Here is a 23,673-nt window from a genome sequence, read left to right on the forward strand (position 1 = left end):
TTCAGCTATAAGATGAATAAGGTCTGGGGACCTGACGTGTAACATGGAAAGTATAGTTGATAATATTATCTTGTACAGTTGGCAAGAGAGTAGAACCTAAATGTTCTTACCGATGGATAAACAATCAAATACATATACCTGAGGTGATAGAAATGTTAATTAAGTTGATGGAGAGAATCCTCTCACAATATACACAATGTATCATTATTTTATTTATTGTATAAATATATGACAATTTTATTTGTCAATTATATCTCAGTGAAGCTGGAAAAAACTAGAAAGTCCACCTTGCAATGGAGCAGCAAGTAGGGGTGAGAGATCATGATGCCAAGACAGCTCAGAGAGGCAGAGGCCAGAAAATATGAAAGGAGTGAAAGCACTTCCTTGGCCACATTCATCTTCAATTCTAATCCTCTTGTATTTCTTAAACATGTCCCATTCATCTGGTTCAGTAAAGGACCTACCACTTTTATAGTACTGTGGACATTCATTCTGAAACAGCCAAACATCTCTAGGATATTTACAGGGTAACCACGACAGGGCCCGGGAATGGGCAGCAGTTTCTGCTCATGTCAACTCTGCTTAAGGAAACAGCTGTTTCATGCTTGCCAGTCAGCAGGCAGTTATGACTAGAGGTGAACAGTACCCTTTCATAGAATTATATTTCCTTGCTCTGTGCTAGATGATTAATTACTCCAATAACATGAAGCACAATTCATGCCTATAACACAGAGTTGGGAATGATCGTGAACTCTTCTGGTCCTTTATCATGAAAAAACACAGACAAAAAAAAAAAAAAGAAAAAACACAGACAGACTGCTTTCCACAGTCCCAGAAACCCAGCAGGGCTGAAGGATGCTGTGAACCAAGTGTTACAAAAGGAAGGGTCTTCAAATTAGAGTCCTAGATTCTATTTGTGTATACATTTTTGATGGTCTAAATGTTCACAGTTTTGGAGAGCTGGAATCATTAAAATTTTTAAGTTTCAATTTGAAAGGGACATTGACTCATCTTCCACTAAGGGAATCTTGCAAGTTCTTCATCATTCACATTATACATCCCAGATCAATGAGCCTATATATGGAGGGGATTTAGGGGGGTTAGGGGGTAGAGGGTAAAGTTATGTATAAGCATGTCCGGGGAAAGTTAACACTGGTGGCTTCACACATTAAGGCAAACACACAACATGCTTACAGTGGGAAAGTGCACAAGACTTACATTTGTGAGCCTTCAGTCCTTCAAAGGAAACTGGTCCAATCTCATAATACTCATATTCCCAGGTATAATCAGAATTAGACGCAGATTGCTGGGCTGTCCTGTTAGAAATTAACCTCTGGGCAGACATTTCTACCTGCACAAATGGAGAAAGGCAAGCACAGAGTTTGTTAACTTACCCACACTGTCCTTGACCATCTTCAGGAGGTCAGCAGGCAAAAGCCTAAGGGAGGTCTTATCCATCAGGTAAAGGACATTTCTCCCTGGCTTCCCATACTTCACCCCAAGAGGTCATTATTTCCTTTTCTCTCTCCACGAGACTGGCATATATTTGTAACCAGACATCATGTTTTCTTTTGAGGTTGTTCCCCCAGAACTTAACCCAGTGCCTAGCACACAACCAAGTTCCAGTAACTGACGAAAGAAAGAAGGAGGGAGAGAGTGTACCCAAATCCTCTGAGCTCACAACTTTAGCCTGACCACATATCACCACCTATAAAGAGCCTACAGAGGATAAATAAAATCAGTGGCAGGAGAGAAGCAGCTCAATAGATTTCTATCAAGCACCTTCCATAGAAAAATAAGGACATGCCACCTACATCTAATGAAATAGAGTGGAGCAAGAGAAGGGGACATCAAAAGTCACATCATTGGGGAAGATCCTCAGTGGAAGCCCCAGTCTTGGCCACCACTAATTCCTGAAATTTGTCCTATTTTCTGGATATGCCAATGCCTTTATCTGTTACAATTTTAGATTAAAAAAATGCTGACTTCTTTGTGAAATGAGGTTGCACTATCCAGCATGGACACCTAGGATGACAAGTCCACAGAGCCAGCATCCAGCACCGTGCACCTGTGATATGTAAGGCACCGTATATTGTGGGCTAGAAGGAGACGTCAGGCCAGGACCCCAGAGACCTCCCCTAAATAATGGGGGAAGAATGTGTGTGCATGCTCAGGCACTTAGTTCTGTCTGACTCTTTGTGACCCCATGGACTGTAGCCCACCAGGCTCCTCTGTCCATGGGATTTCCTTGGCAAAAATACTGGAGTGGGTGGCTATTCCCTTCTCCAGGGGATCATCCTGACCCAGGGATCAAACCTGTGTCTCCTGCATTGCAAGCAGATTCTTTACCACCTGGGAAGCCATAATGGGGGAAGAACACTAAGCAACAAATAACAGTAACATAAGGAAGAATTTGGAGAAGGCAATGACACCCCACTCCAGTACTCTTGCCTGGAAAATCCCAAGGATGGGGGAGACTGGTGGGCTGCCATCTATGGGGTCACACAGAGCCAGACACGATTGAGCGCCTTCACTTTCACTTTTCACTTTCATGCACTGGAGAAGGAAATGGCAATCCACTCCAGTGTTCTTGCCTGGAGAATCCCAGGGACAGGGGAGCCTGGCAGGCTGCCGTCTATAGGGTTGCACAGAGTCGGACACAACTAAAGCGACTTTGCAGCAGCAGCAAGGAAGAATTTGAATGAAGTACCAGCCAAAACCAAGATTTGCTGAACAGTATAACCACTGAGTACCATTGCCCCACCCAAGAGCTTTCTGAAGCTCCCCTTCTTCCACCCACCATAGGTCAGGACCACCCACTGCTGCCTCCAGGGCACAACCTCCAGAGAAGCTGAGGCAAAATCTCTACCACCCTTCTGCCCCAAAGCATGAGTCTCACCTTTCCTTCTTTCTTTTTTTTAAAAAATTAATTAATTTATCTTAATTGAAGGCTAATTACTTTACAATATTGTGGTGGTTTTTGCCAGACATTGACATATATCAGCCATGGCTGTATATGTGTCTCCCATCTCAACTCCCCCTCCCACCTTCCTCCCCATCCCATCCCTCTGGGTTGTCCCAGTGCACTGGCTTTGAGTGCCCTGTTTCATGCATCAAACTTGGACTAGTGATCTATTTCACATATGGTAATATACATGTTTCAATGCTATTCTCTCAAATCATCCCACCCTCGCCTTCTCCCACAGAGTCCAAAAGTCTGTTCTTTAGATCTGTCTCTTTTGCTGTCTCACATAAAGGGTCATTGTTACCATCTTTCTAAATTCCATTGCTAAGTCACATCAGTCGTGTCCAACTCTGTGCGACCCCATAGATGGCAGCCCACCAGGCTCCCCCGACTCTGGGATTCTCCAGGCAAGAACACTGGAGTGGGTTGCCATTTCCTTCTCCAGTGCATGAAAGTGAAAAGTGAAAGTGAAGGCGCTCAGTCATGTCCGACTCTTTGCGGCCCCATGGACTGTAGCCTACCAGGCTCCTCCCTCCATGGGATTTCCTAGGCAAGAGTACTGGAGTGGGTTACCATTGCCTTCTCCCTAAATTCCATATATATGCGTTAATATACTGTATTGGTGTTTTTCTTTTTGATTTACTTTGCTCTGTAATAGGCTCCAGTTTCATCCACCTCATTAGAACTGATTCAAATGTGTTCTTTTAAATAGCTGAGTAATATTCCATTGTGTATATGTATCATAGCTTTCTTATCCATTCATCTGCTGATGGACATCTAGGTTGCTTCTATGTCCGGGCTATTATAAACAGTGCTGCAATGGACACTGGGGTACATGTGTCCCTTTCAACTCTGGTTTCCTCAGTGTATACGCCCAGCAGTGGGATTGCTGGGTCATATGGCAGTTCTATTTTCAGTTTTTTAAGGAATCTTCACACTGTTCTCCATAGTGGCTATACTAGTTTGCATTCCCATCAACAGTATAAGAGGGCTCCCTTTTCTCCATACCCTCTCCAGTACTTATTGTCTGTAGACTTTTTGATAGCAGCCATTCTGACCAATGTAAGATGATACCTCATTGTGGTTTTGATTTGCATTTCTCTGATAATGAGTGATGTTGAGCATCTTTTCATGTGTTTGTTAGCCATCTGTATGTCTTCTTTGGAGAAATGTCTGTTTAGTTCTTTGGCCCAGTTTTTGATTGGGTTGTTTATTTTTCTGCTTTTGAGCTGCATGAGCTGTTTGTTGCTTTGTCAGTTGCTTCATTTGTTGTTATTTTCTCCCACTCTGAAGGCTATCTTTTCACCTTGCTTATAGTTTCCTTTGTTGTGCAAAAGCTTTTAAGTTTAATTAGGTCCCATTTGTTTATTTTTGCTTTTATTTCCATTATTCTAGGAGGTGGGTCATAGAGGATCTTGCAGTGATTTATGTCAGAGAGTGTTTTGCCTATGTTTTCCTCTAGGAGTTTTAGTTTCTGGTCTTACATTTAGATCTTTAATCCATTTTGAGTTTATTTTTGTGTATGGTGTTAGAAAGTGTTCTAGTTTCATTCTTTTACAGGTGGTTGGCCAGTTTTCCCAGCACCACTTGTTAAAGAGATTGTCCTTTCTCCACTGTACATTTTCGCCTCCTTTGTTAAAAATAAGGGGTCCATAGGTATGTAGATTTATCTCTGGGCTTTCTGTTTTGTTGCATTGATATATTTTTGTCTTTGTGCCAGTACCATACTGTCTTGATGACTGTAGCTTTGTAGTACAGTCTGAAGTCATCACCTTTCCCTATTGCTTTCTTCCCCATTCCCAGTCCTGGACACCACAGAAACAGACTCCAAGCCCTCACATCCTGTTGTTCAAAACAGGGTGTGCTCTGACCCAGAGATGTGTGACAGTATCAGAATTAGAGGGTGACTATGAGTGCCCAGCCAAACAAATCACTACTCCAAAGGGAGAAATTCAGTTCAGTTCAGTCGCTCAGTCGTGTCTGACTCTTTCTGACCTGCTGAACCGCAGTACACCAGGTCTCCCTGTCCATCACCAACTCCCGGACTTTACCCAAACCCATGTCCATTGAGTCAGTGATGCCATCCAGCCATCTCATCCTCTGTCATCCCCTTCTCCTCCTGTCCTCAATCTTTCCCAGCATCAGGGTATTTTCAAATGAGTCAGCTCTTCACATCAGTGGCCAAAGTACTGGAGTTTCAGCTTCAGCATCAGTCCTTCCAAAGAACACCCAGGACTGATCTCCTTTCGGATGGACTGGTTGGATCTCCTTGCAGTCCAAGGGACTCTCAAGAGCCTTCTCCAACACCACAGTTCAAAAGCATCAATTCTTCAGTGCTCAGCCTTCTTCACAGTCCAACTCTCACATCCATACATGACCACTGGAAAAACCATAGCCTTGACTAGAGGGACCTTGGTTGACAAAGTAATGTCTCTGCTTTTTAATAAGCTGTCTAGGTTGGTCATAACTTTCCTTCCAAAGAGTAAGTGTCTTTTAATTTCATGGCTGCAGTCACCATCTGCAGTGATTTTGGAGCCCAGAAAAATAAAGTCTGACACTGTTTCCACTGTTTCCCCATCTATTTCCCATGAAGTGATGGGATCAGATGCCATGATCTTTGTTTTCTGAATGTTGAGCTTTAAGCCAACTTTTTCACTCTCCACTTTCACTTTCATCAAGAGGCTCTTTAGTTCTTCTTCACTTTCTGCCATAAGGGTGGTGTCATCTGCATATCTGAGGTTATTGATATTTCTCCCAGCAATCTTGATTCCAGCTTGTGCTTCCTCCAGCCCAGCATTTCTCATGATGTACTCTGCATATAAGTTAAATAAACAGGGTGACAATATACAGCCTTGACGTACTCCTTTTCTTATTTGGAACCAGTCTGTTGTTTCATGTCCAGTTCTAACTGTTGCTTCCTGACCTGCATACAGATTTCTCAAGAGGCAGTCAGGTGGTCTGGTATTCCCATCTCTTTCAGAATTTTCCACAGTTTATTGTGATCCACATAGTCAAAGGCTTTGGCATAGTCAATAAAGCAGAAATAGATATTTTTGGGGAACTCTCTTGCTTTTTCCATGATCCAGCGGATGTTGGCAATTTGATCTCTGTTTCCTCTGCCTTTTCTAAAACCAGCTTGAACATCTGGAAGTTCATGGTTCGCATATTGTTGAAACCTGGCTTGGAGAATTTTGAGCATCACTTTACTAGCGTGTGAGATGAGTGCAATTGTGCAGTAGTTTGAGCATTCTTTGGCATTGTCTTTCTTTGGGATTGGAATGAAAACTGACCTTTTCCAGTCCTGTGGCCACTGATAAGTTTTCCAAATTTGTTGGCATATTGAGTGCAGCACTTTCACAGCATCATCTTTCAGGATTTGAAACAGTTCAACTGGAATTCCATCACCTCCACTAGCTTTGTTCACAGTGATGCCTCCTAAGGTAGAAGAGAAGGTACCAATTCTCCTTTGGGAAAGAAAGCTATACAAATTTTAAGAAAAGCTGAACTTTGAGTAAGGATTCGGTTACCTTTCTAATACTGGCACAGAAATAACATGAAACCATTACTACAGTATCTTCCCTGGCATTTCTATTATTTGAACAAGAGGTGATTTCCCTTGACAATGAAATAAATTTCCTCAGGAAATGAAGATGAACAATTCAAACCCAAAAAGGAACTCTCCTTAATTATGAGCACTCTCTCCAGAAGAAAGGAACTGTGTGTGAGAAAGAAGAGTAGCTCTTCAGTTGCGAGGTTCAGAGATAAATGGTAGATTAGGATGAACATAATTCCCATTTGAGAATGTTAAGAATTTCACACCACACAGGAAAAAGCACTGCATCTGCAGTCAGAAGATGAGAGTTTTCATTGTTGTTTTCCCTCCATTTGCTATGTTGCCAAACAGGACACTTCAGCCAGCCACATCTTCCTCTTCTGCAAAACCAACCATCCCGACTTCCTGTTGTTGGCAGGAAGTGGTTCTGCCTATGGTCACTAATTGACACCATCATTATCCACCTGGCCTGCTTCTTGAGCCTCCTGTTTTTTCTGCTTCTACTGTTACCAACCCACTGCAATCCATTCTCCACACATCAGCCAATGATTTTTTAAAAAGACAAACTGCCCTGTCACTCCTTTGCTTAATATTCTTAAATGGCTTTGTATTGCTCTAAGGACAAAGCCTAAAATCCTTAAGATATTCTACAAGGTCATGACTTGAGCCCTGCCATCTTCCCTTTTCTTGCCTCATACCATATATCAAGTTGCACTTGGATTTCTTGCAGTTCTTCAAATACTTCATGCTCCTTACAACCTGCACACATACTGTTCCCTCTGACAGGAGTATTCCTCCTACCACTTCACTCCTATCACTTCAGTATACCTCCTACCACTTAGTATTCATCCTAACCCATGTCTCCTTTCCTGCATACTCTCATCATGTATACTGGATAAAGCAAATCCAGTTTACTACCTGTTTTTGTATAGTCTGCAAGTGAATAATGTTTTAATATTTTTAAGTTTTATTTTTATTTCTTTTTTCTGTTTTTCATTCATCTTATTAAAAAATTTTTTTAATGATTTCAATAATATTTATTTCATTTGAGCAATAATTTATTTTCTTTTTTTAATATAAATTTATTTATTTTAATGGAGGTTAATTACTTTACAATATTGTACTGGTTTTGCCATACATCAACATGGATCTGCCACAGGTATACACGTGTTCCCCATCCCAAACCCCCCTCCCACCTCCCTCCCTGTACCATCCCTCTGGGTCATCCCAGTGCACCAGCCCCAAGCAACCAGTATCAAGCATCAAACTTGGACTGGCGATTCATTTCATATATGACATTATATATGTTTCAATGCCATTCTCCCAAATCATCCCACCCTCGCCCTCTCCCACAGAGTCCAAAAGACTGTTTTATACATCTGTGTCTCTTTTGCTGTCTCTCATACAGGGTTATCGTTACCATCTTTCTAAATTCCATATATATGCGTTAGTATACTGTATTGGTGTTTTTCTTTCTGGCTTACTTCACTCTGTATAATAGGCTCCATTTTCATCCACCTCATTAGAACTGATTCAAATGTATTCTTTTTAAAGGCTGAGTAATACTCCATTGTGTATATGTATCACAGCTTTCTTATCCATTCATCGGCTGATGGACATCTAAGTTGCTTCCATGTCCTGGCTATTATAAACAATGCTGCGATGAATACTGGAGTACACGTGTCTCTTTCAAGCAGGAATAGAAGGAACATGCCTCAACATAATAAAAGCTATATATGACAAACCCACAGCAAACATTATCCTCAATGGTGAAAAATTGAAAGCATTTCCCCTAAAGTCAGGAACAAGACAAGGGTGCCCACTCTCACCACTACTATTCAACATAGTTTTGGAAGTTTTGGCCACAGCAATCATAGCAGAAAAAGAAATAAAAGGAATCCAAATTGGAAAAGAAGAAGTAAAACTCTCACTGTTTGCAGATGATATGATCCTCTACATAGAAAACCCTAAAGACTCCACCAGGAAATTACTAGAGCTAATCAATGAATATAGTAAAGTTGCAGGATATAAAACATACATTAATAATGAGAAAATAGAAAGAGAAATTAAGGAAACAATTCCATTCACCACTGCAAAGAAAAGAATAAAATACTTAGGAATATATCTACCTAAAGAAACTAAAGACCTATATATAGAAAGCTATAAAACACTGGTGAAAGAAATCAAAGAGGACACTAATAGATGGAGAAATATACCATGTTCATGGATTGGAAGAATCAATATAGTGAAAATGAGTATACTACCCAAAGCAATCTATAGATTCAATGCAATCCCTATCAAGCTACCAATGGTATTCTTCACAGAGCTAGAACAAATAATTTCACAATTTGTATGGAAATACAAAAAACCTCCAATAGCCAAAGCAATCTTGAGAAAGAAGAATGGAACTAGAGGAATCAACCTGCCTGACTTCAGGCTCTACTACAAAGCCACAGTCATCAAGACAGTATGGTACTGGCACAAAGACAGAAATATAGATCAATGGAACAAAATAGAAAGCCCAGAGATAAATCCACGCACCTATGGACACCTTATCTTTGACAAAGGAGGCAAGAATATACAAGGATTAAAGACAATCTCTTTAACAAGTGGTGCTGGGAAAACTGGTCAACCACTTGTAAAAGAATGAAACTAGAACACTTTCTAACACCATACACCAAAATAAACTCAAAATGGATTAAAGATCTAAACGTAAGACCAGAAACTATAAAACTCCTAGAGGAGAATGTAGGCAAAACACTCTCCCACATAAATCACAGCAGGATCCTCTATGACCCACCTCCCAGAATATTGGAAATAAAAGCAAAAATAAACAAATGGGACCTAATTAAAATTAAAAGCTTTTGCACCACAAAGGAAACTATAAGCAAGATGAAAATACAGCCTTCAGAATGGGAGAAAATAATAGGAAATGAAGCAACAGACAAACAATAATCTCAAAAATATACAAGCAACTCCTGCAGCTCAATTCCAGAAAAATAAATGACCCAATCAAAAAATGGGCCAAAGAACTAATCAAACATTTCTCCAAAGAAGACATACAGATGGCTAACAAACACATAAAAAGATGCTCAACGTCACTCATTGTCAGAGAAATGCAAATCAAAACCACAATGAGGTACCATTTCATGCCAGTCAGAATGGCTGCTATCCAAAAGTCTACAAGCAATAAATGCTGGAGAGGGTGTGGAAAAAAGGGAACCCTCTTACACTGTTGGTGGGAATGCAAACTAGTACAGCCACTATGGAGAACAGTGTTGCGATTCCTTAAAAAACTGGAAATAGAACTGCCTTATGACCCAGCAATCCCACTGCTGGGCATACACACTGAGGAAACCAGAATTATTTTTTAAAATTATTTTTTGGCCACATCATGTGGCATGTGGGACCTAAGCTTCCTGACCAGGGATTGAATCCATACCCCCTGCAGTGGAAGTGTGGAGTCTTAACCACTGGACCACCAGGGAATTTCCAAGAATGTTTTAATATTTTTAACCATTGGGAAGAAACAAAATAATGGTATTATTCATGATCTGAGAGAATTTTAAGAAATTCAAGTATCAGAGCCCATAAATACAATTTTATTGGAACATAGCTACCCTTGTTTTTGTTTTTGTTTTGTCTTCTCTAGCAGTACAACCAGAGAAGGCAATGGCACCCCACTCCAGTACTCTTGCCTGGAAAACCCCATGGACGGAGGAGCCTGGTAGGCTGCAGTCCATGGGGTTGCTAAGAGTCTGATATGACTGAGCAACTTCACTTTCACTTTTCACTTTCATGCATTGGAGAAGGAAATGGCAACCCACTCCAGTGTTCTTGCCTGGAGAATCCCAGGGACGGGGGAGCCTGGTGGGCTGCCATCTATGGGGTCACACAGAGTCGGACACGACTGAAGTGACTTAGCAGCAGCAGCAGCAGCAGCAGCAGTACAACAGCTGAGTAGTTCTGAGAGAGAAAGCAGAGTCCCCAAAGTCTAAAATATTTATTTTCTAATACATTATAGAAAAAGTTTGCCAACTCCCTCCTCAAGAGTTGTGGCAAAAAAAATTATCTGAGCTTCAGTTTTCCCAACAGGAGAGTAAAAAGTGAAAACAGTAGTAACATGATGAAGTTGTTCTAAAGATGAAATGTGATGTTGCATGAAATATGCAGAGCCAGGATGCAGGGAAAAGCTAGTCTGAGAAAGAAATGCCTAGGTTTATTCTTTACACAACAACTTCCCTGTCAGCCAATTCCTATCAACTTCACCATATGGTTAGTTGACCTATGTGGTTCAGACGAATAAAATTACAATAATAAAAAATAAAAAGGCATTCATTTCGATGGTTTAAAATCACAGTGAGAAGTACGGGATTCATGATGTTTCATCCAGTCAAAAATATGGTAATAATCTCTCTCTTTTTGAGGCAAATAAGATGAAGTCTGGTTTGATCATATCATTTTTATGGGAAATTAGCATTACAGCCAATGTAATAAGCAGAGGAAGGCACCTGGCTTCAGCTGGTGTCAAAATAGAAGATAGAAAAACAGAAAAAAAGCACATAAAATGATGAAGAAAATAAACATAAGCAAGTGTTTTCCATGCTCTGAGCATCACTGCCCATGATGTTCTTCTCCACATCTGTGCACAGTGGTTCCCCATCCGTGGTTGCCCAGGCCCACAGGACCAGCGGCTCTTCCTGCTACTCTATCAGCTCAGAAAGAAGCATTAGTACCACCTGCACAGGACCAACCAGGAACCAGAAAGTAAAATATCTGTAAAAGAGTCAGGTTTCAAGAAGTATCAACCATTTACCCACCACACAGAGGTGTTTTTTAAATTTCTTTTTTCTCTCCCTTACATTATCCCTATTCATCTAAATTAACTAGTTAGGGATGGATGGAGACCAAAGGGTGATGAAAGTCATAGGTGACAAGGTCCTGAGAGTGGAAAGGTGGTCCTTTAAGACAGGATGCCTGACAAATGCCTGGAAATAGGAGGTTCTCTGGGGGAGCAAAATGGGATGCAGGCCACACCATCTCCATCCCAGAGCAGTGTGGAGTCCTTCCGATGAAAGGAGCATCCTGTGTTTTCACTGGCTATTTCCTCTCGGTTCTTGAATCATCAAGACAGATTTGGAGGACAGAACCTCTGGCTTCTGCTTCTACCTCACACCCTTGAAAAAGTCCATGAGGCAGTGCTTTTCTTGCAAGTGTCAAATTAGCCAGCCTGGGCCATCACACGAACAGGACAAACAACAAACAGAAGGCAGAACGTTGCATGTCTGCTGTTGAAACCCCGGGTTGCCTTTCTAAGCTTTGCAGACACGGAAGCTGGTGCTGCTTCACCATCTGGAAGCTGCCAACAAGTCTGGGTAGCGGTCCCCAGAGTATATTGTCACCACAGTGAGGAATGTCTGGGCTTTAACACACACTGAGGGAGAGATGGGGGCACTGAGGCTTGTTTACGGGGGTGCTGGACTTAGCTGCCCTCTTCAGAGCACAGCAAACAGGAAACACAGAGCTCGGTGTGCGGCTGCCCTCTGCCCCCCAGCTGCTCCTACATACTCCCTCCTGAGAGTCTCTTAATGTCAGATTTCTTTGTAATATTAGAATCAGTAAAATAAACTTCTTCCAGAGGAAACATATCTCAAACAAGCCTATTGGTGCTGTATAGAGAGACTAATTGCTCTTTTGAGTAGCTGAATGCATCCTTGCCAGCAGCAATAATGAAAAATGATAACCTCACCTCAAAGCCCCACCTGAAAAATAAACTTGCCTTTTCCAGGTGTGCACTGAGTACTTTAGGCCAGTTTATAGGAGTGGGAGAGGGCAATTAGCAGGCCCCAGGAACCTCTCAGAACTATCTGAACATTGCCCCTTCTCCCATCCACATGCCCAACACTTTCATGTCTTCTTCCAATTATCTGATCTTTCTTTCTCCAACCCAGGTTCCCATACCACTCCTGGATATCCTCTTACCTTCTTAAATCAGGTCAAATAATTCTCTCCACCTCCCTGAACTTGGGAAGATGTATATGAACATGGGGGCTTCCCCGGTGGCTCAGGCAATAAAGAATCTTCCTGCAATGCAGGAGACCTGGCTTCAACCCTTGGGTCAGGAAGGTACCCTGGAGAAGGGAATGGCTACCCACTCCAGTATTCTTGCTGGGAAAATCCCATGGAGAGAGAAGTCCGGTGGGTTATAGTCCAAGGGGTTGCAAAGAGTCAGGCATGACTAAGAGATTAGCACTTTCACTTTCACATATGAACACGGATGCTCCCATGGAGTGAATTAAAAACTCTTCATCAACATCTTGTGGTGGGTCATGATGGGTGCATGTGATAAGGGAGCTGTTTCCTTGGGACTGGACCTTTATTTCCATGTTAAGGGGTAGACATGAGCAGTTGAGTTTTCCAAGTGACCACCAATTCAGACACAGGACTAGCACATAAAGGAGGGATCCAAAAGATGCCTATAAACCCTAAAAAATGAGCATCCACATGCACGTGCGCACGCGCGCACACACACACACACACACACACACACACACACACACACCTGACAGCACAGCCAGGAAGACACACCAAGCAGTTGTTGGCCAGTGCCACAGACCTAATGACCCAAGGTGGTCAGCTTGCATGGAGGCAGACCTAATGACCCATTTGCATTTGAGATCAAAATTCCCAACTGTAGGCATTCTTTCCACTCTTCAATTCCCGAATTCCAAAAGTCAGTGTGCCACCCAGGATGGCAACCTCCATTCTGACCTGGGCCATGACAATCTCATTAGTCACTTATCCTTATCTCTTTCTTCCTTCTATTCATAGGAACAGCTATTCCTTCACAACAGAGAAGTCACCCTCTCGACCCATCACCCTTTCTCTCTCTCCAGCTGAGACATCCAAAAAATCAAAGGTCAAGTCTGGCCAGGCCCTATCTTGGTCACTGAGGAGCCCAAGGTCAGAACTTCAGAATCACAGCTTTAGAAGCTTCATTCCCTCACTGCACAGAGATGTGACCAGGCACCCAAAGTAGAAGTGATGATCCACCCAGCTTCATGCAGCCATGTGGGATGAACCACACAGAAATCTAATGAGAGTCTTCAGGGTTATGAGCTGGGCTCATGGTTAGGCCAGAACCAGCTGGATAGTCCTAAAGCATTTCCAAAAGGCACTGCATCCCAGCAAGGAATCACACTTGACTCTATAAAATCAGAACCTCTGTGGTCCCCTCCCAGAATGTTGCTTAACAAATGCTGACATGGTCTTCTTGCCCAGTGCATCACTTCTTTTTATAGATTCCATGTGAATGCGAACCACCATGTTCTATCTGCACTTGGCACTTTAATTCTCATGTTTGCAGATTCCTTTTCAGTGAATCCATTTTAAGTCACCAACTTCTTACACAGAGTGTGACTTTTTAGTTCCTTCAATTAAGGAGGCCATGCTTCCTGGACTTCAGTTCTTCTCCTAACTATTATCTTGACTTGAACACACATCTTACTTGTGAAGTCAAAGACTCTAGTTACTCAATTCAGACTAGAAATATTACACACACACATGGTTCTTCCTCCCTTTTCAGATGGACACAACTCCCAAATTTCTCTACACTATCAAGGTTTATGCCTTGCTGGACATTTCCTAGAAAGTACTCAGTAACTCACAAAAAATGTGGTGATAGGACTTCCCTGGTTGTACAGTGGATAAGAATCTGCCTGCCAATGCAGGGGACATGGGTTTGATCCTTAGTCCAGGAAGATCCATATGCTGCAGGCAACTAAGCCACAGCTACTGAGCCTAAAGCCACAACTACTGAAGCTCATGAGCCTACCCGTGCTCCAAAACAAGAGAAGCCACTGCAATGAGAAGCCTGGGCCCCACAGTGAAGAGTAGCCCCCATTCACTGCCACAACTAGAGAAAGCCTGCATGGCAACGAAGACCCAGCACAGCCAATAAATAAATAAACAAAAACACAGTTACTGATGGCTGACAGAGAAATTCCAGATGCATCCTCTTCTGTATCTTCCTCGTTCTCTACTGCACAACAGCAATTTATTTTGAGGAGCAAAACTTGGAACAGAAAGTGCTTACAAGCCTGAAGATTTCCTGTCTGAAAACCAGAATCAATGCCAATAGAAGAACAATTTGCAAAACCAGAAAGGAAACTTATATTTTGTGCAACTAGATATTCATTCAACACCTGAAATGCAGAGAGGCTGAATTAATAAGGAGGCATCCTTCCTCCACCATCTGATCTCTCAAAGAGGATATGAGGGGGGGGTCCTACACTCATCTTCTCCAGTTACGTTCTGGGCACCTGCATAGCCATACATAGGCTGAAAAGTGCTTTATAAAGTTGGCCCTTCCTGGCTCTGTTTTACTCCCTGGGTCAGTACAGCAAATGCTTATTGCATGAACTATGAGGTGGAGAACACAATGGCTATCCTTGAGTCCCTTGGAGAGGTCTTTTGAGATGGGAAACAGTCTCAGCAATATACCAGTACAGGCCATGCTAGGACTACATGAAGCAGTCCTCTGGTGGCCCTCTCCTCCCTTTGGTCTTTTCCATCAGGACAGGGACCTCTCCCGCTTGCTCACTGCTGTATTTCCAGCAACCCACCCAAAACCTGGCTCATAGCAGACATGCAATTAATACTCATCGAGTCAGTTTCTCATGATGTAGAAAAGCCATGAAATTATTTTTCTTTCCACTCTCTTTCTCAATCCTGAACCCAAGAAGAGAGCTTTCCCATTTTAACAGAGACTTCAGCTGGACAGAGAGAAAACTGTCAGGCCTACACAAGGAAAAACACTCCAGAGAGAAGCTGTAAAGCCTCCGTCTGGGAAGGATTGCCTGAAAGTGACAATGCACAGCTCTGAGATGCCGGGAACCATTGAGGAACTCCGCCCGTGGCACTGAGATATGAGAGGGGGTGGCAGGCAGGCTGCCCTCAGCTCTGCGGATTTAGGGAGCTGGGTTTTCACAGTCCTCCAGGGGTGAGGCGGGCACACTGACCAAGCAAAGGAGAATGATTTATAACCAGAGCATCCATTTGTTGAATTACAATAAGGAACAAAGTGGTCAAGAAGACCTGAGCAGAGGTTTTGCAGCCTGGGAAACAAAATTCAAGATGAGAAGATTAGCTGGTGAATGCAGAATTAGGGCAAAGGAGTCATGTAATGTAACTGAGCCACTACACATGTGACAGGACGCTCTGCTGTTTGTCTTGTATCCCAACACGGATGTCCCATTGCAGCCACAAAGTGAGGCCACTCTCAGCAGAGGAGAGGTTGGAGTTCTCACTAAAGAAATGTCATCCAGTTATCCTGCCTCTTTCTGGACCTTGTTTTTTTTTGTTCTGGACTTCAAAAAATTCTAGGCATGTTGTGCATGCTCAGTTGCTTCAGTCATTTCCAACTCTTGGTAACTGTGTGGACTATAGCCTGCCAGGCTCCTCTATCCATGGGATATTCCTGGCAAGAATACTGGAGTGGGTTGCCATTCCCTTCTCCAGGGGATCTTCTTGGCCCAGGGATTGAACCCATATATCCTGCATCGCAGGCAGATTCTTTACCACTGAGCCACCGGGAAAGCCCTCTAGGCATGTTGAAGACATATCCCAGGATGACCACTCTCTTATAATTAATCTTTTGGGGTTCCTATTACTATTCACTTTTTGCTATATTCCTGAGCCTTCTGAAAAAGTACAGCACACGGTCTACATAGACACTTCTCCAAAGAAGACATACAATGGCCAAAAAGAACATAAAAAGATGTTCACTATCACCAAATATCAGAGAAATGCAAATCAAAATTACATGCGGATCACCTCACACAAGGCAGACTGTCCAGCATCAAAAAGTCTATAATAATGTTGGAGAGGAAATAGAGAAAAGGGAACCCTTCTACATTGTTGGTGGGAATGTAAATTGGTACAGCCATATAGAGAATAGTATGAAGCTTCCTTAAGCAAACAAAACAGAACTTCCATATGATCCAGCAATCCATTCCTACGCATACATCCATAGAAAACCTTAATTCAAAAAGATACATGCACCCCAGTGTTGATAACAGCACTATCTACAATAGCTAAGACATGGAAGCAATCTAAATGTCCAGGGACAGAGGAATGGATAAAGAAAATATGGTACATATATACAGTGGAATATTCAGTTCAGTTTAGTCGCTCAGTCGTGTCCAACTCTTTGCAACCCCATGAACTGCAGCACACCAGGCCTCCCTGTCCATCACCAACTCCCAGAGTTTACCCAAACTCATGTCCATCATGGCAACTCATGATGCCATCCAGCCATCTCATCCTCTGTCGTCCCCTTCTCCTCCTGCCCCCAATCCCTCCCAGCATCAGGGTCTTTTCCAATGAATCAACTCTTTGCATGAGGTGGCCAAAGTACTGGAGTTTCAGCTTTAGCATCAGTCCTTCCAACAAAGACCAGGATGGACTGGTTTGATCTCCTTTTTATGGCTGAGTGGAATATTACTCAGCCATAAAAAGAATGAAATAATACCATTTGCAGTAACTTGGATGGACCTAGAGATTATCATACTAAGTGAAGTCAGAGAAAGACAAATATATGATATCACTTACATGTGAAATCTAACTTTAAAAGAATATAAATGACCTTATTTACAAAACAAACTCACAGATACAGAAAACAAACATGATTACCAAAGGGGAAAGGGGTTAGGGGAAGGATAAAGTAGGAGTTTGGGATTAACATACATATGTTACTATATATAAAAAAGATAACCAACAAAGATCTACTGTATAGCACAGGGAACTCACTCAATATTCTATAATAACCTATATGAATAAATAATTGAAAACGAATGAATATATGTATAACAGAATCACTTTGCTGTACACCTGAAACTAACACAACATTGTAAATCAACTATATTCCAATAAAACTAATTTTAAATCAATAAAAATGTTTAAAAGTACTAGAATCATGCCAAAGAAGTGATGTGAAGTGAAGTGTTAGTCACTCAGTCATGTCCTTTTGCAACCCCATGGACTATAACCCACCAGGCTCCTCTGTCCATGGGATTCTCCAAGCAGGAGTACTGGAGTGGGTTGCCATTTCCTTCTCCAGAAGATCTTCCCAACCCAAGGATCGAATCTGGGTCTCCTGCATTGCAGACAGATTCTTTGCCTGAGTTGGGAAGATCCCCTGGAAAAGGGGATGGCAACCTACTCCAGTATTCTTGCCTGGAGAATCCCATAGACAAAGGAGCCTGGTGGGCTACAGCCCATGGAGTCGCAAAGAGTTGGACACAACTGAGTGACTAACACACAAGCCAAAGAACAAGCTATCAAAGAGCAGTGCTTCATCATGAGATACCACTTCACACCCATTTGAATGGCTATTACCAAACAAACAAAAGTCCCCAAACCAGAAAACACTAAGTGTTAGCAAGGATGCAGAGAAATTGAATTCTTGTGTGTTGCTGGTAGGAATACAAAATGGTGTAGCTTCTATGAAAGACAGGATAATGGTTCCTCAAAAATGTAAATATGGAATACCTTATGACCCAGCATTTCCACCTCAGGGTATATACCCCAAAGAACTGAAAGCAGAGGTTCCAAGAGATAGCTGTACATCACCGCAGCAGCATTATTCACAACAGCCAGAAGAAAGAAGCAGTCCATATGTACACCGATGGATAAATGAATAAACAAAATATAGTACGTGCATACAGTGGAATATTATTCAGCTTCAGAAAAGAAGGAAATTCTGTCATATGCAACAGCATGGATAAACCTTCAAAACAGCATGCTAAGTGAAATAAACCAGACACATAAGAACAAATATTGCACGATTCCACTTACATGGTATATCCAGAGCACTCCAATTCATACAGACAAAGAATGCTGGTTGCCAAATGCAAGGAGAAGTGGAGAATGGAGAACTACGGATTAATACAGGGGTCCCCAACCTCCAGGATCTAATGACTGATGGTCTGAGGTGGAGCCGATGCAATAATAATGGAAGTAAAGTGCACAATAAATGAAATGTACTTGAATCATCCTGAAACCATCCCCCTCCCTCCCCAGTCCACAGACAAATTGTCTTCCACAAAACTGGTCCCTGGTGCCAAAAAGGTTGGCAAACAGGTTGATTTAATGAGTATGGAATTTCTGTTTGGGAAGATGAAAAACTCGTTGACGGCTTGCACAATACTGTTAATGTGCCTAATGCCACTGAGTTGTAATTTTATTTTATTTTTAAAATTTTATTTTATTTTTAAACTTTACAATATTGTAATAGTTTTTCTAAATATCGAAATGAATCCGCCACAGGTATACCTGTGTTCCCCATCCTGAACCCTCCTCCCTCCTCCCTCCCCATACCCTCCCTCTGGGTCGTCCCAGTGCACCAGCCCCAAGCATCCAGTATCATGCATCGAACCTGGACTGGCGACTCGTTTCATACATGATATTATACATGTTTCAATGCCATTCTCCCAAATCTCCCCACCCTCTCCCTCTCCCATAGAGTCCATAAGACTGATCTATACATCAGTGTCTCTTTTGCTGTCTCGTACACAGGGTTATTGTTACCATCTTTCTAAATTCCATATATATGCGTTAGTATACTGTATTGGTGTTTTTCTTTCTGGCTTACTTCACTCTGTATAATAGGCTCCATTTTCATCCACCTCATTAGAACTGATTCAAATGTATTCTTTTTAATGGCTGAATAACACTCCATTGTGTATATGTACCACAGCTTTCTTATCCATTCATCTGCTGATGGGCATCTAGGTTGCTTCCATGTCCTGGCTATTATAAACAGTGCTGCGATGAACATTGGGGTACACGTGTCTCTTTCCCTTATGTTATGTATATTTCACCCAAAAACATTCTAAAATGTTTTAAATAAGAAAAATATAACAAAAATCAACACTTTCTGACCAATGTCCTAAGATGGGGGACAGAAACTGAGAGCTTCCCCAGAGTAAAAGACAATCCCAGGCAACAGAAGATGGTGGTGGGCACCCAGGCGCCCTCCCCGTGTGGGTCCTTCCTCCACAGCCCACCTTCTAGGATCCAGCTTTGCTCAGTTCAAGAGCCTATATGGCACTTCCTTAGCACGTAAAAGGAATACTCACTCTGTCCAGGCTGTGAGGAATCACACTTCCTTACGCCAGGGAGAAGCTGGCAGGATATTGATGCTGTGCGAGCTGTGGTCCTCCCACTCCGACTAGTCCAGCAAACAGACTAGCTCCGTTCCCCAAACTCTGTAAGTTTCGCCTCCCAGGGTCCCTTGTCACTCTAGCCTGCCACATTTCAGGATAAAATCCACTACCAGTTATCCATCCAAAGCTTCCAGGGCCTTCTCATGGATTACATGTAAAGCCAGTTGCTTCCCCAGTACCAAAAGGAAGTGCCTCAATCTCATAAAATTGGCTCTAGTCTCTGGGAAATGTTTCCGGGAGACCAGCTGTATTTCATGGACCTGGAAAACAGGGATGCCAGTATATATATATATATTTTTTTTTGCCAAGTAAGGAAATGTGTAAAAAAACAAAACAAAACAACTATCATTAACAATGATCCCTCATAGACAAAAAGTTATTTTAAGCACCCTTCAAGGAGGAGAGATATAATCTCACAATAAAAATAGTTCTCTGCAAGGAAAGAGAGCTGACAGCCTGGCACCAGTATTTTTACAGCAAACAGACATTTCCTTTCAGGTCTTGCCTCTGTCCACTGCACTCACGTGATAGCTACCGGAATGGCTTACATATTCACTCTCTCTGAGAGCAAAGGAAAATGACTAAGAGAGATGTAGTGAAATTTCCTTCCCAATCTAGAACATAATAAAATACCTAGCTGCTTTCCACTTGCATCACACACTCAGTGATGTGTGTGTGTTGTGTGTGTGTAGTGCAGCATGAATAAGACGCTATTAGAGTTCTGTCCCCCCAAATTCATATGTTGAAATCCTAACTTCCAATACCTTTGTGTGGGTTGTTTTTTTTTTTTTAGGATTTTTTTTTTTTTAATGTGGACTATTTTAAAAGTCTTTATTGAATTTGTTACACTATTGTTCTTGTTTTAAGTTTTTGGCCCAGAGACATGTGGGATCTTAGCTCTCTGACCACAAAGTGAACTTGCACTCTTGGCATTTGAAGGCAAAGTCCTCACCACAGGACCACCAGCGAAGTCCCTCCCTGTACCTTTGGAAATGACTGTATTTGAAAACAGTCTTTAAAGAGGTACTTAAGTTCAACTGCTGTTAGGGTGGGCCCTAATGCAATCTGACTGGTGTCCTTATAAGAAGCAGCGATCAGGACACAAGGAGAGACGCCAGGAGCACTGGTGTATGCAGAGCCCACCACGTGAAGAGGAAGCAAAAGGATGGTCATCTATAAGCCAGAGAGGCCTGGAACAGATCCTTCCCTTATGGTCCTCAGAGGAAACCAACTCCGCTGACACCTTGATCTTGGACTTCTGGTCAGAGCGTTGTGGGAAGTTAATTTCTGTTGTTAGAGCCACTCAGGTTCAGGTATTTTGTTACAGCAGTCCTATAATAAGAATATGGCTGCTGAAGTTCAATGCATGTAGTAGAGCACTCAAAGCTGGTGCTCTGGGACAACTCAGTGGGATGGGGTGGGGAGGGAGGTGGGAAGGGGATTCCGGATGGGGAGACACATGTGTACCCATGGGTGACTCAAGTCAATGTATGGCAAAACCCACCATAATACTGTAAAGAAATTATCCTCCAATTAAAATAAATTAATTAAAAAAAAAAACCAAGGATAAAGGTGCTGAAATTAATTTTTTAAAACTGATGTTTTCTTTGATGAATTAATTAGACAAACTGTCCTAGAAAGGCCCTTAAAAATAACTTCAGTTCAGTTCAGTTCAGTTGCTTAGTCGTGTCCGACTCTTTGCGACCCCATGAATCCCTGCACGCCAGGCCTCCCTGTCCATCACCATCTCCCAGAGTTCACCCAGACTCATGTCCATCGAGTCAGTGATGCCATCCAGCCATCTCATCCTCTGTCGTCCCCTTCTCCTCCTGCCCTCAATCCCTCCCAGCATCAGAGTCTTTTCCAATGAGTCAACTCTTCGCATGAGGTGGCCAAAGTACTGGAGTTTCAGCTTTAGCATTATTCCTTCCAAAGAAATCCCAGGGCCGATCTCCTTCAGAATGGACTGGTTGGATCTCCTTGCAGTCCAAGGGACTCTCAAGAGTCTTCTCCAACACCACAGTTCAAAAGCATCAATTCTTTGGTGCTCAGCTTTCTTCACAGTCCAACTCTCACATCCATACATAACCACTGGAAAAACCATAGCCTTGACTAGACGGACCTTTGTTGGCAAAGTAATATCTCTGCTTTTCAATATGCTATCTAGGTTGGTCATAACTTTCCCTCCAAGGAGCAAGCGTCTTTTAATTTGATGGCTGCAGTCACCATCTGCAGTGATGTTGGAGCCAAAAAAAATAAAGTCTGACACTGTTTCCACTGTTTCCCCATCTATTTCCCATGAAGTGATGGGGAAATAACTTACTTTATACCAATCACTCTTTTTTTTTTTTTTTTTTATACCAATCACTCTTACTGGCACTAAATAACATACATTTTTGGAAAGAAAACCTATTCCAGTATATGACAATGTCAACCAGTACCTTGATCACATTATTATTAATATGCCCCTCAAGGAGAAAGAACATGAACATGTTAAAATTAGTATGAGTCAGTTCAGCTCAATAAACAAATTCTAAACACTGAGTTTGATGTTGAATGATTTAGCGGCGGTTGAAAAGTCAAGGCCTGTACCCACAAGGAATTCAGTGAATTCAGGCTTGAGTTTAGAACCATGCTCTCCTCTGTTGAATTTCACTCTCTCAAACAAACACACATACACACACACACATATACACACACGTTAAGAAACATCACAGCAGCCTGATGAAACAGATAACAGGTACAACACAGTCATTAAGAAAGGAAGGACTCATCAGGACTTCCCTGGTGGTCCGGTGTCTGGGACTTTGCCTTTCATTGCAGGGGGTACAGGTTAGATCCCTGGTCAGGGAGCTAAGAAACCACATGCCTTCCAGCCAAAAAACCAAAACGCAAAACAGAAGCTATATTGCAACAAATTCAACAAAGACTTTAAAAATGGTCCACATTAAACAAACAAACAAACAAATAAACTTTGAAGAATTAGAAGGACTCATTATGACAGAGGAACCTGGGGTGAGGGGACCCTCAGAGATGGTCCTCTGAGGTTTTGCCCACTCTGTCCCACCTGCCAGCCTGGTCTGCCATCTCCTGCTCTCCAGCTTCCCACTTGCCTCTGAGGGTAGAAATCAGTCATCATTTCCTCCAGGGAATTCTGTCCAAGCTTCTCAGTCCTTGAGGACTCTCTCCCTTCTTTTAAATCCCATCACATGGATTACTTGAAGCTCTCATTTTAATAATGAGAGTATAAATCAGATTCTGTTAGTGTCTCTCACCAAACAGTCATACTGATTTATATAGATGCTATTAGAAAGCATCATGGCCAGGTGAATTACCATTTTAATGATGACAGGAAGACAACCACCCTTTCCATTTTAACTAATGGAGTTTTTGAAACACTTGGCACAAGACGACTAAGGAGCATGAGATTGGCTGTGTCTTAAATCACTTGGAGGATGATCTGGCAAACAAACTGACTTTGTATTTATTGCTGATGGAATCTGTCTCCAGGCAGTGCACCCTGTTCCTTACAGCCTGGAGCTGAATCAATCTTTTGATAAGCAAGAAAGGAGTGGGACCAGGTATTTCTATCTCTGTTCCACAGAAAAGGAAATTTAAACTAAAGCAATGGTTTAAGACCTGGAGACAGAGCACCAACAAAGCTAAACTTTCTAGTGATTTACTCTCTCCTAGGTCCAATGGTGCCAAAAAGCCCCAGAGTCTTGTGTCCCACCTGGTTCAACCTTCCGGAGCACCAATTTTAGGAGAAAATTTAGAGGACATTTTAATATTAAACATGTTGCAAAATAACTACAAATAGCAAATGAAAGCTCAATGTGAACATCAACTTGCTTCCGGCAACCTTGGGCTCCACTTCAGACTCCCAGAAAAATGAGTTAACTCTCCTTGCCTATGGTGGTAATTTAGTG

The 23,673-nt window shown here is 42.2% G+C and overlaps 1 protein-coding gene across 9 annotated transcripts in view; it reads right to left on the bottom strand.

The window, feature by feature from the left end:
• MRAP2 (melanocortin 2 receptor accessory protein 2) overlaps nucleotides 1-23,673 on the bottom strand; it is a 63,714-nt gene that overhangs the window by 33,006 nt on the left and 7,035 nt on the right. For 6 of the 9 annotated variants that reach the window (XM_027551468.1, XM_027551466.1, XM_027551465.1 and 3 more), the window contains exon 2: nucleotides 1,219-1,351. The exons of 2 other annotated variants lie outside the window; for them this stretch is intronic. In XM_027551468.1, coding sequence (XP_027407269.1) covers nucleotides 1,219-1,345 — 127 coding nt within the window. In that variant the 5' untranslated portion in view covers nucleotides 1,346-1,351. Of the gene's footprint in view, nucleotides 1-1,218; nucleotides 1,352-19,657; nucleotides 19,992-23,673 lie in introns of those variants that run through there. One more of the 9 variants, XM_027551467.1, reaches the window with a different exon arrangement.

This window comes from Bos indicus x Bos taurus, chromosome 9, assembly GCF_003369695.1.
Source record: "Bos indicus x Bos taurus breed Angus x Brahman F1 hybrid chromosome 9, Bos_hybrid_MaternalHap_v2.0, whole genome shotgun sequence".
In the NCBI taxonomy this organism is placed as follows: Eukaryota; Metazoa; Chordata; class Mammalia; order Artiodactyla; family Bovidae; genus Bos; species Bos indicus x Bos taurus.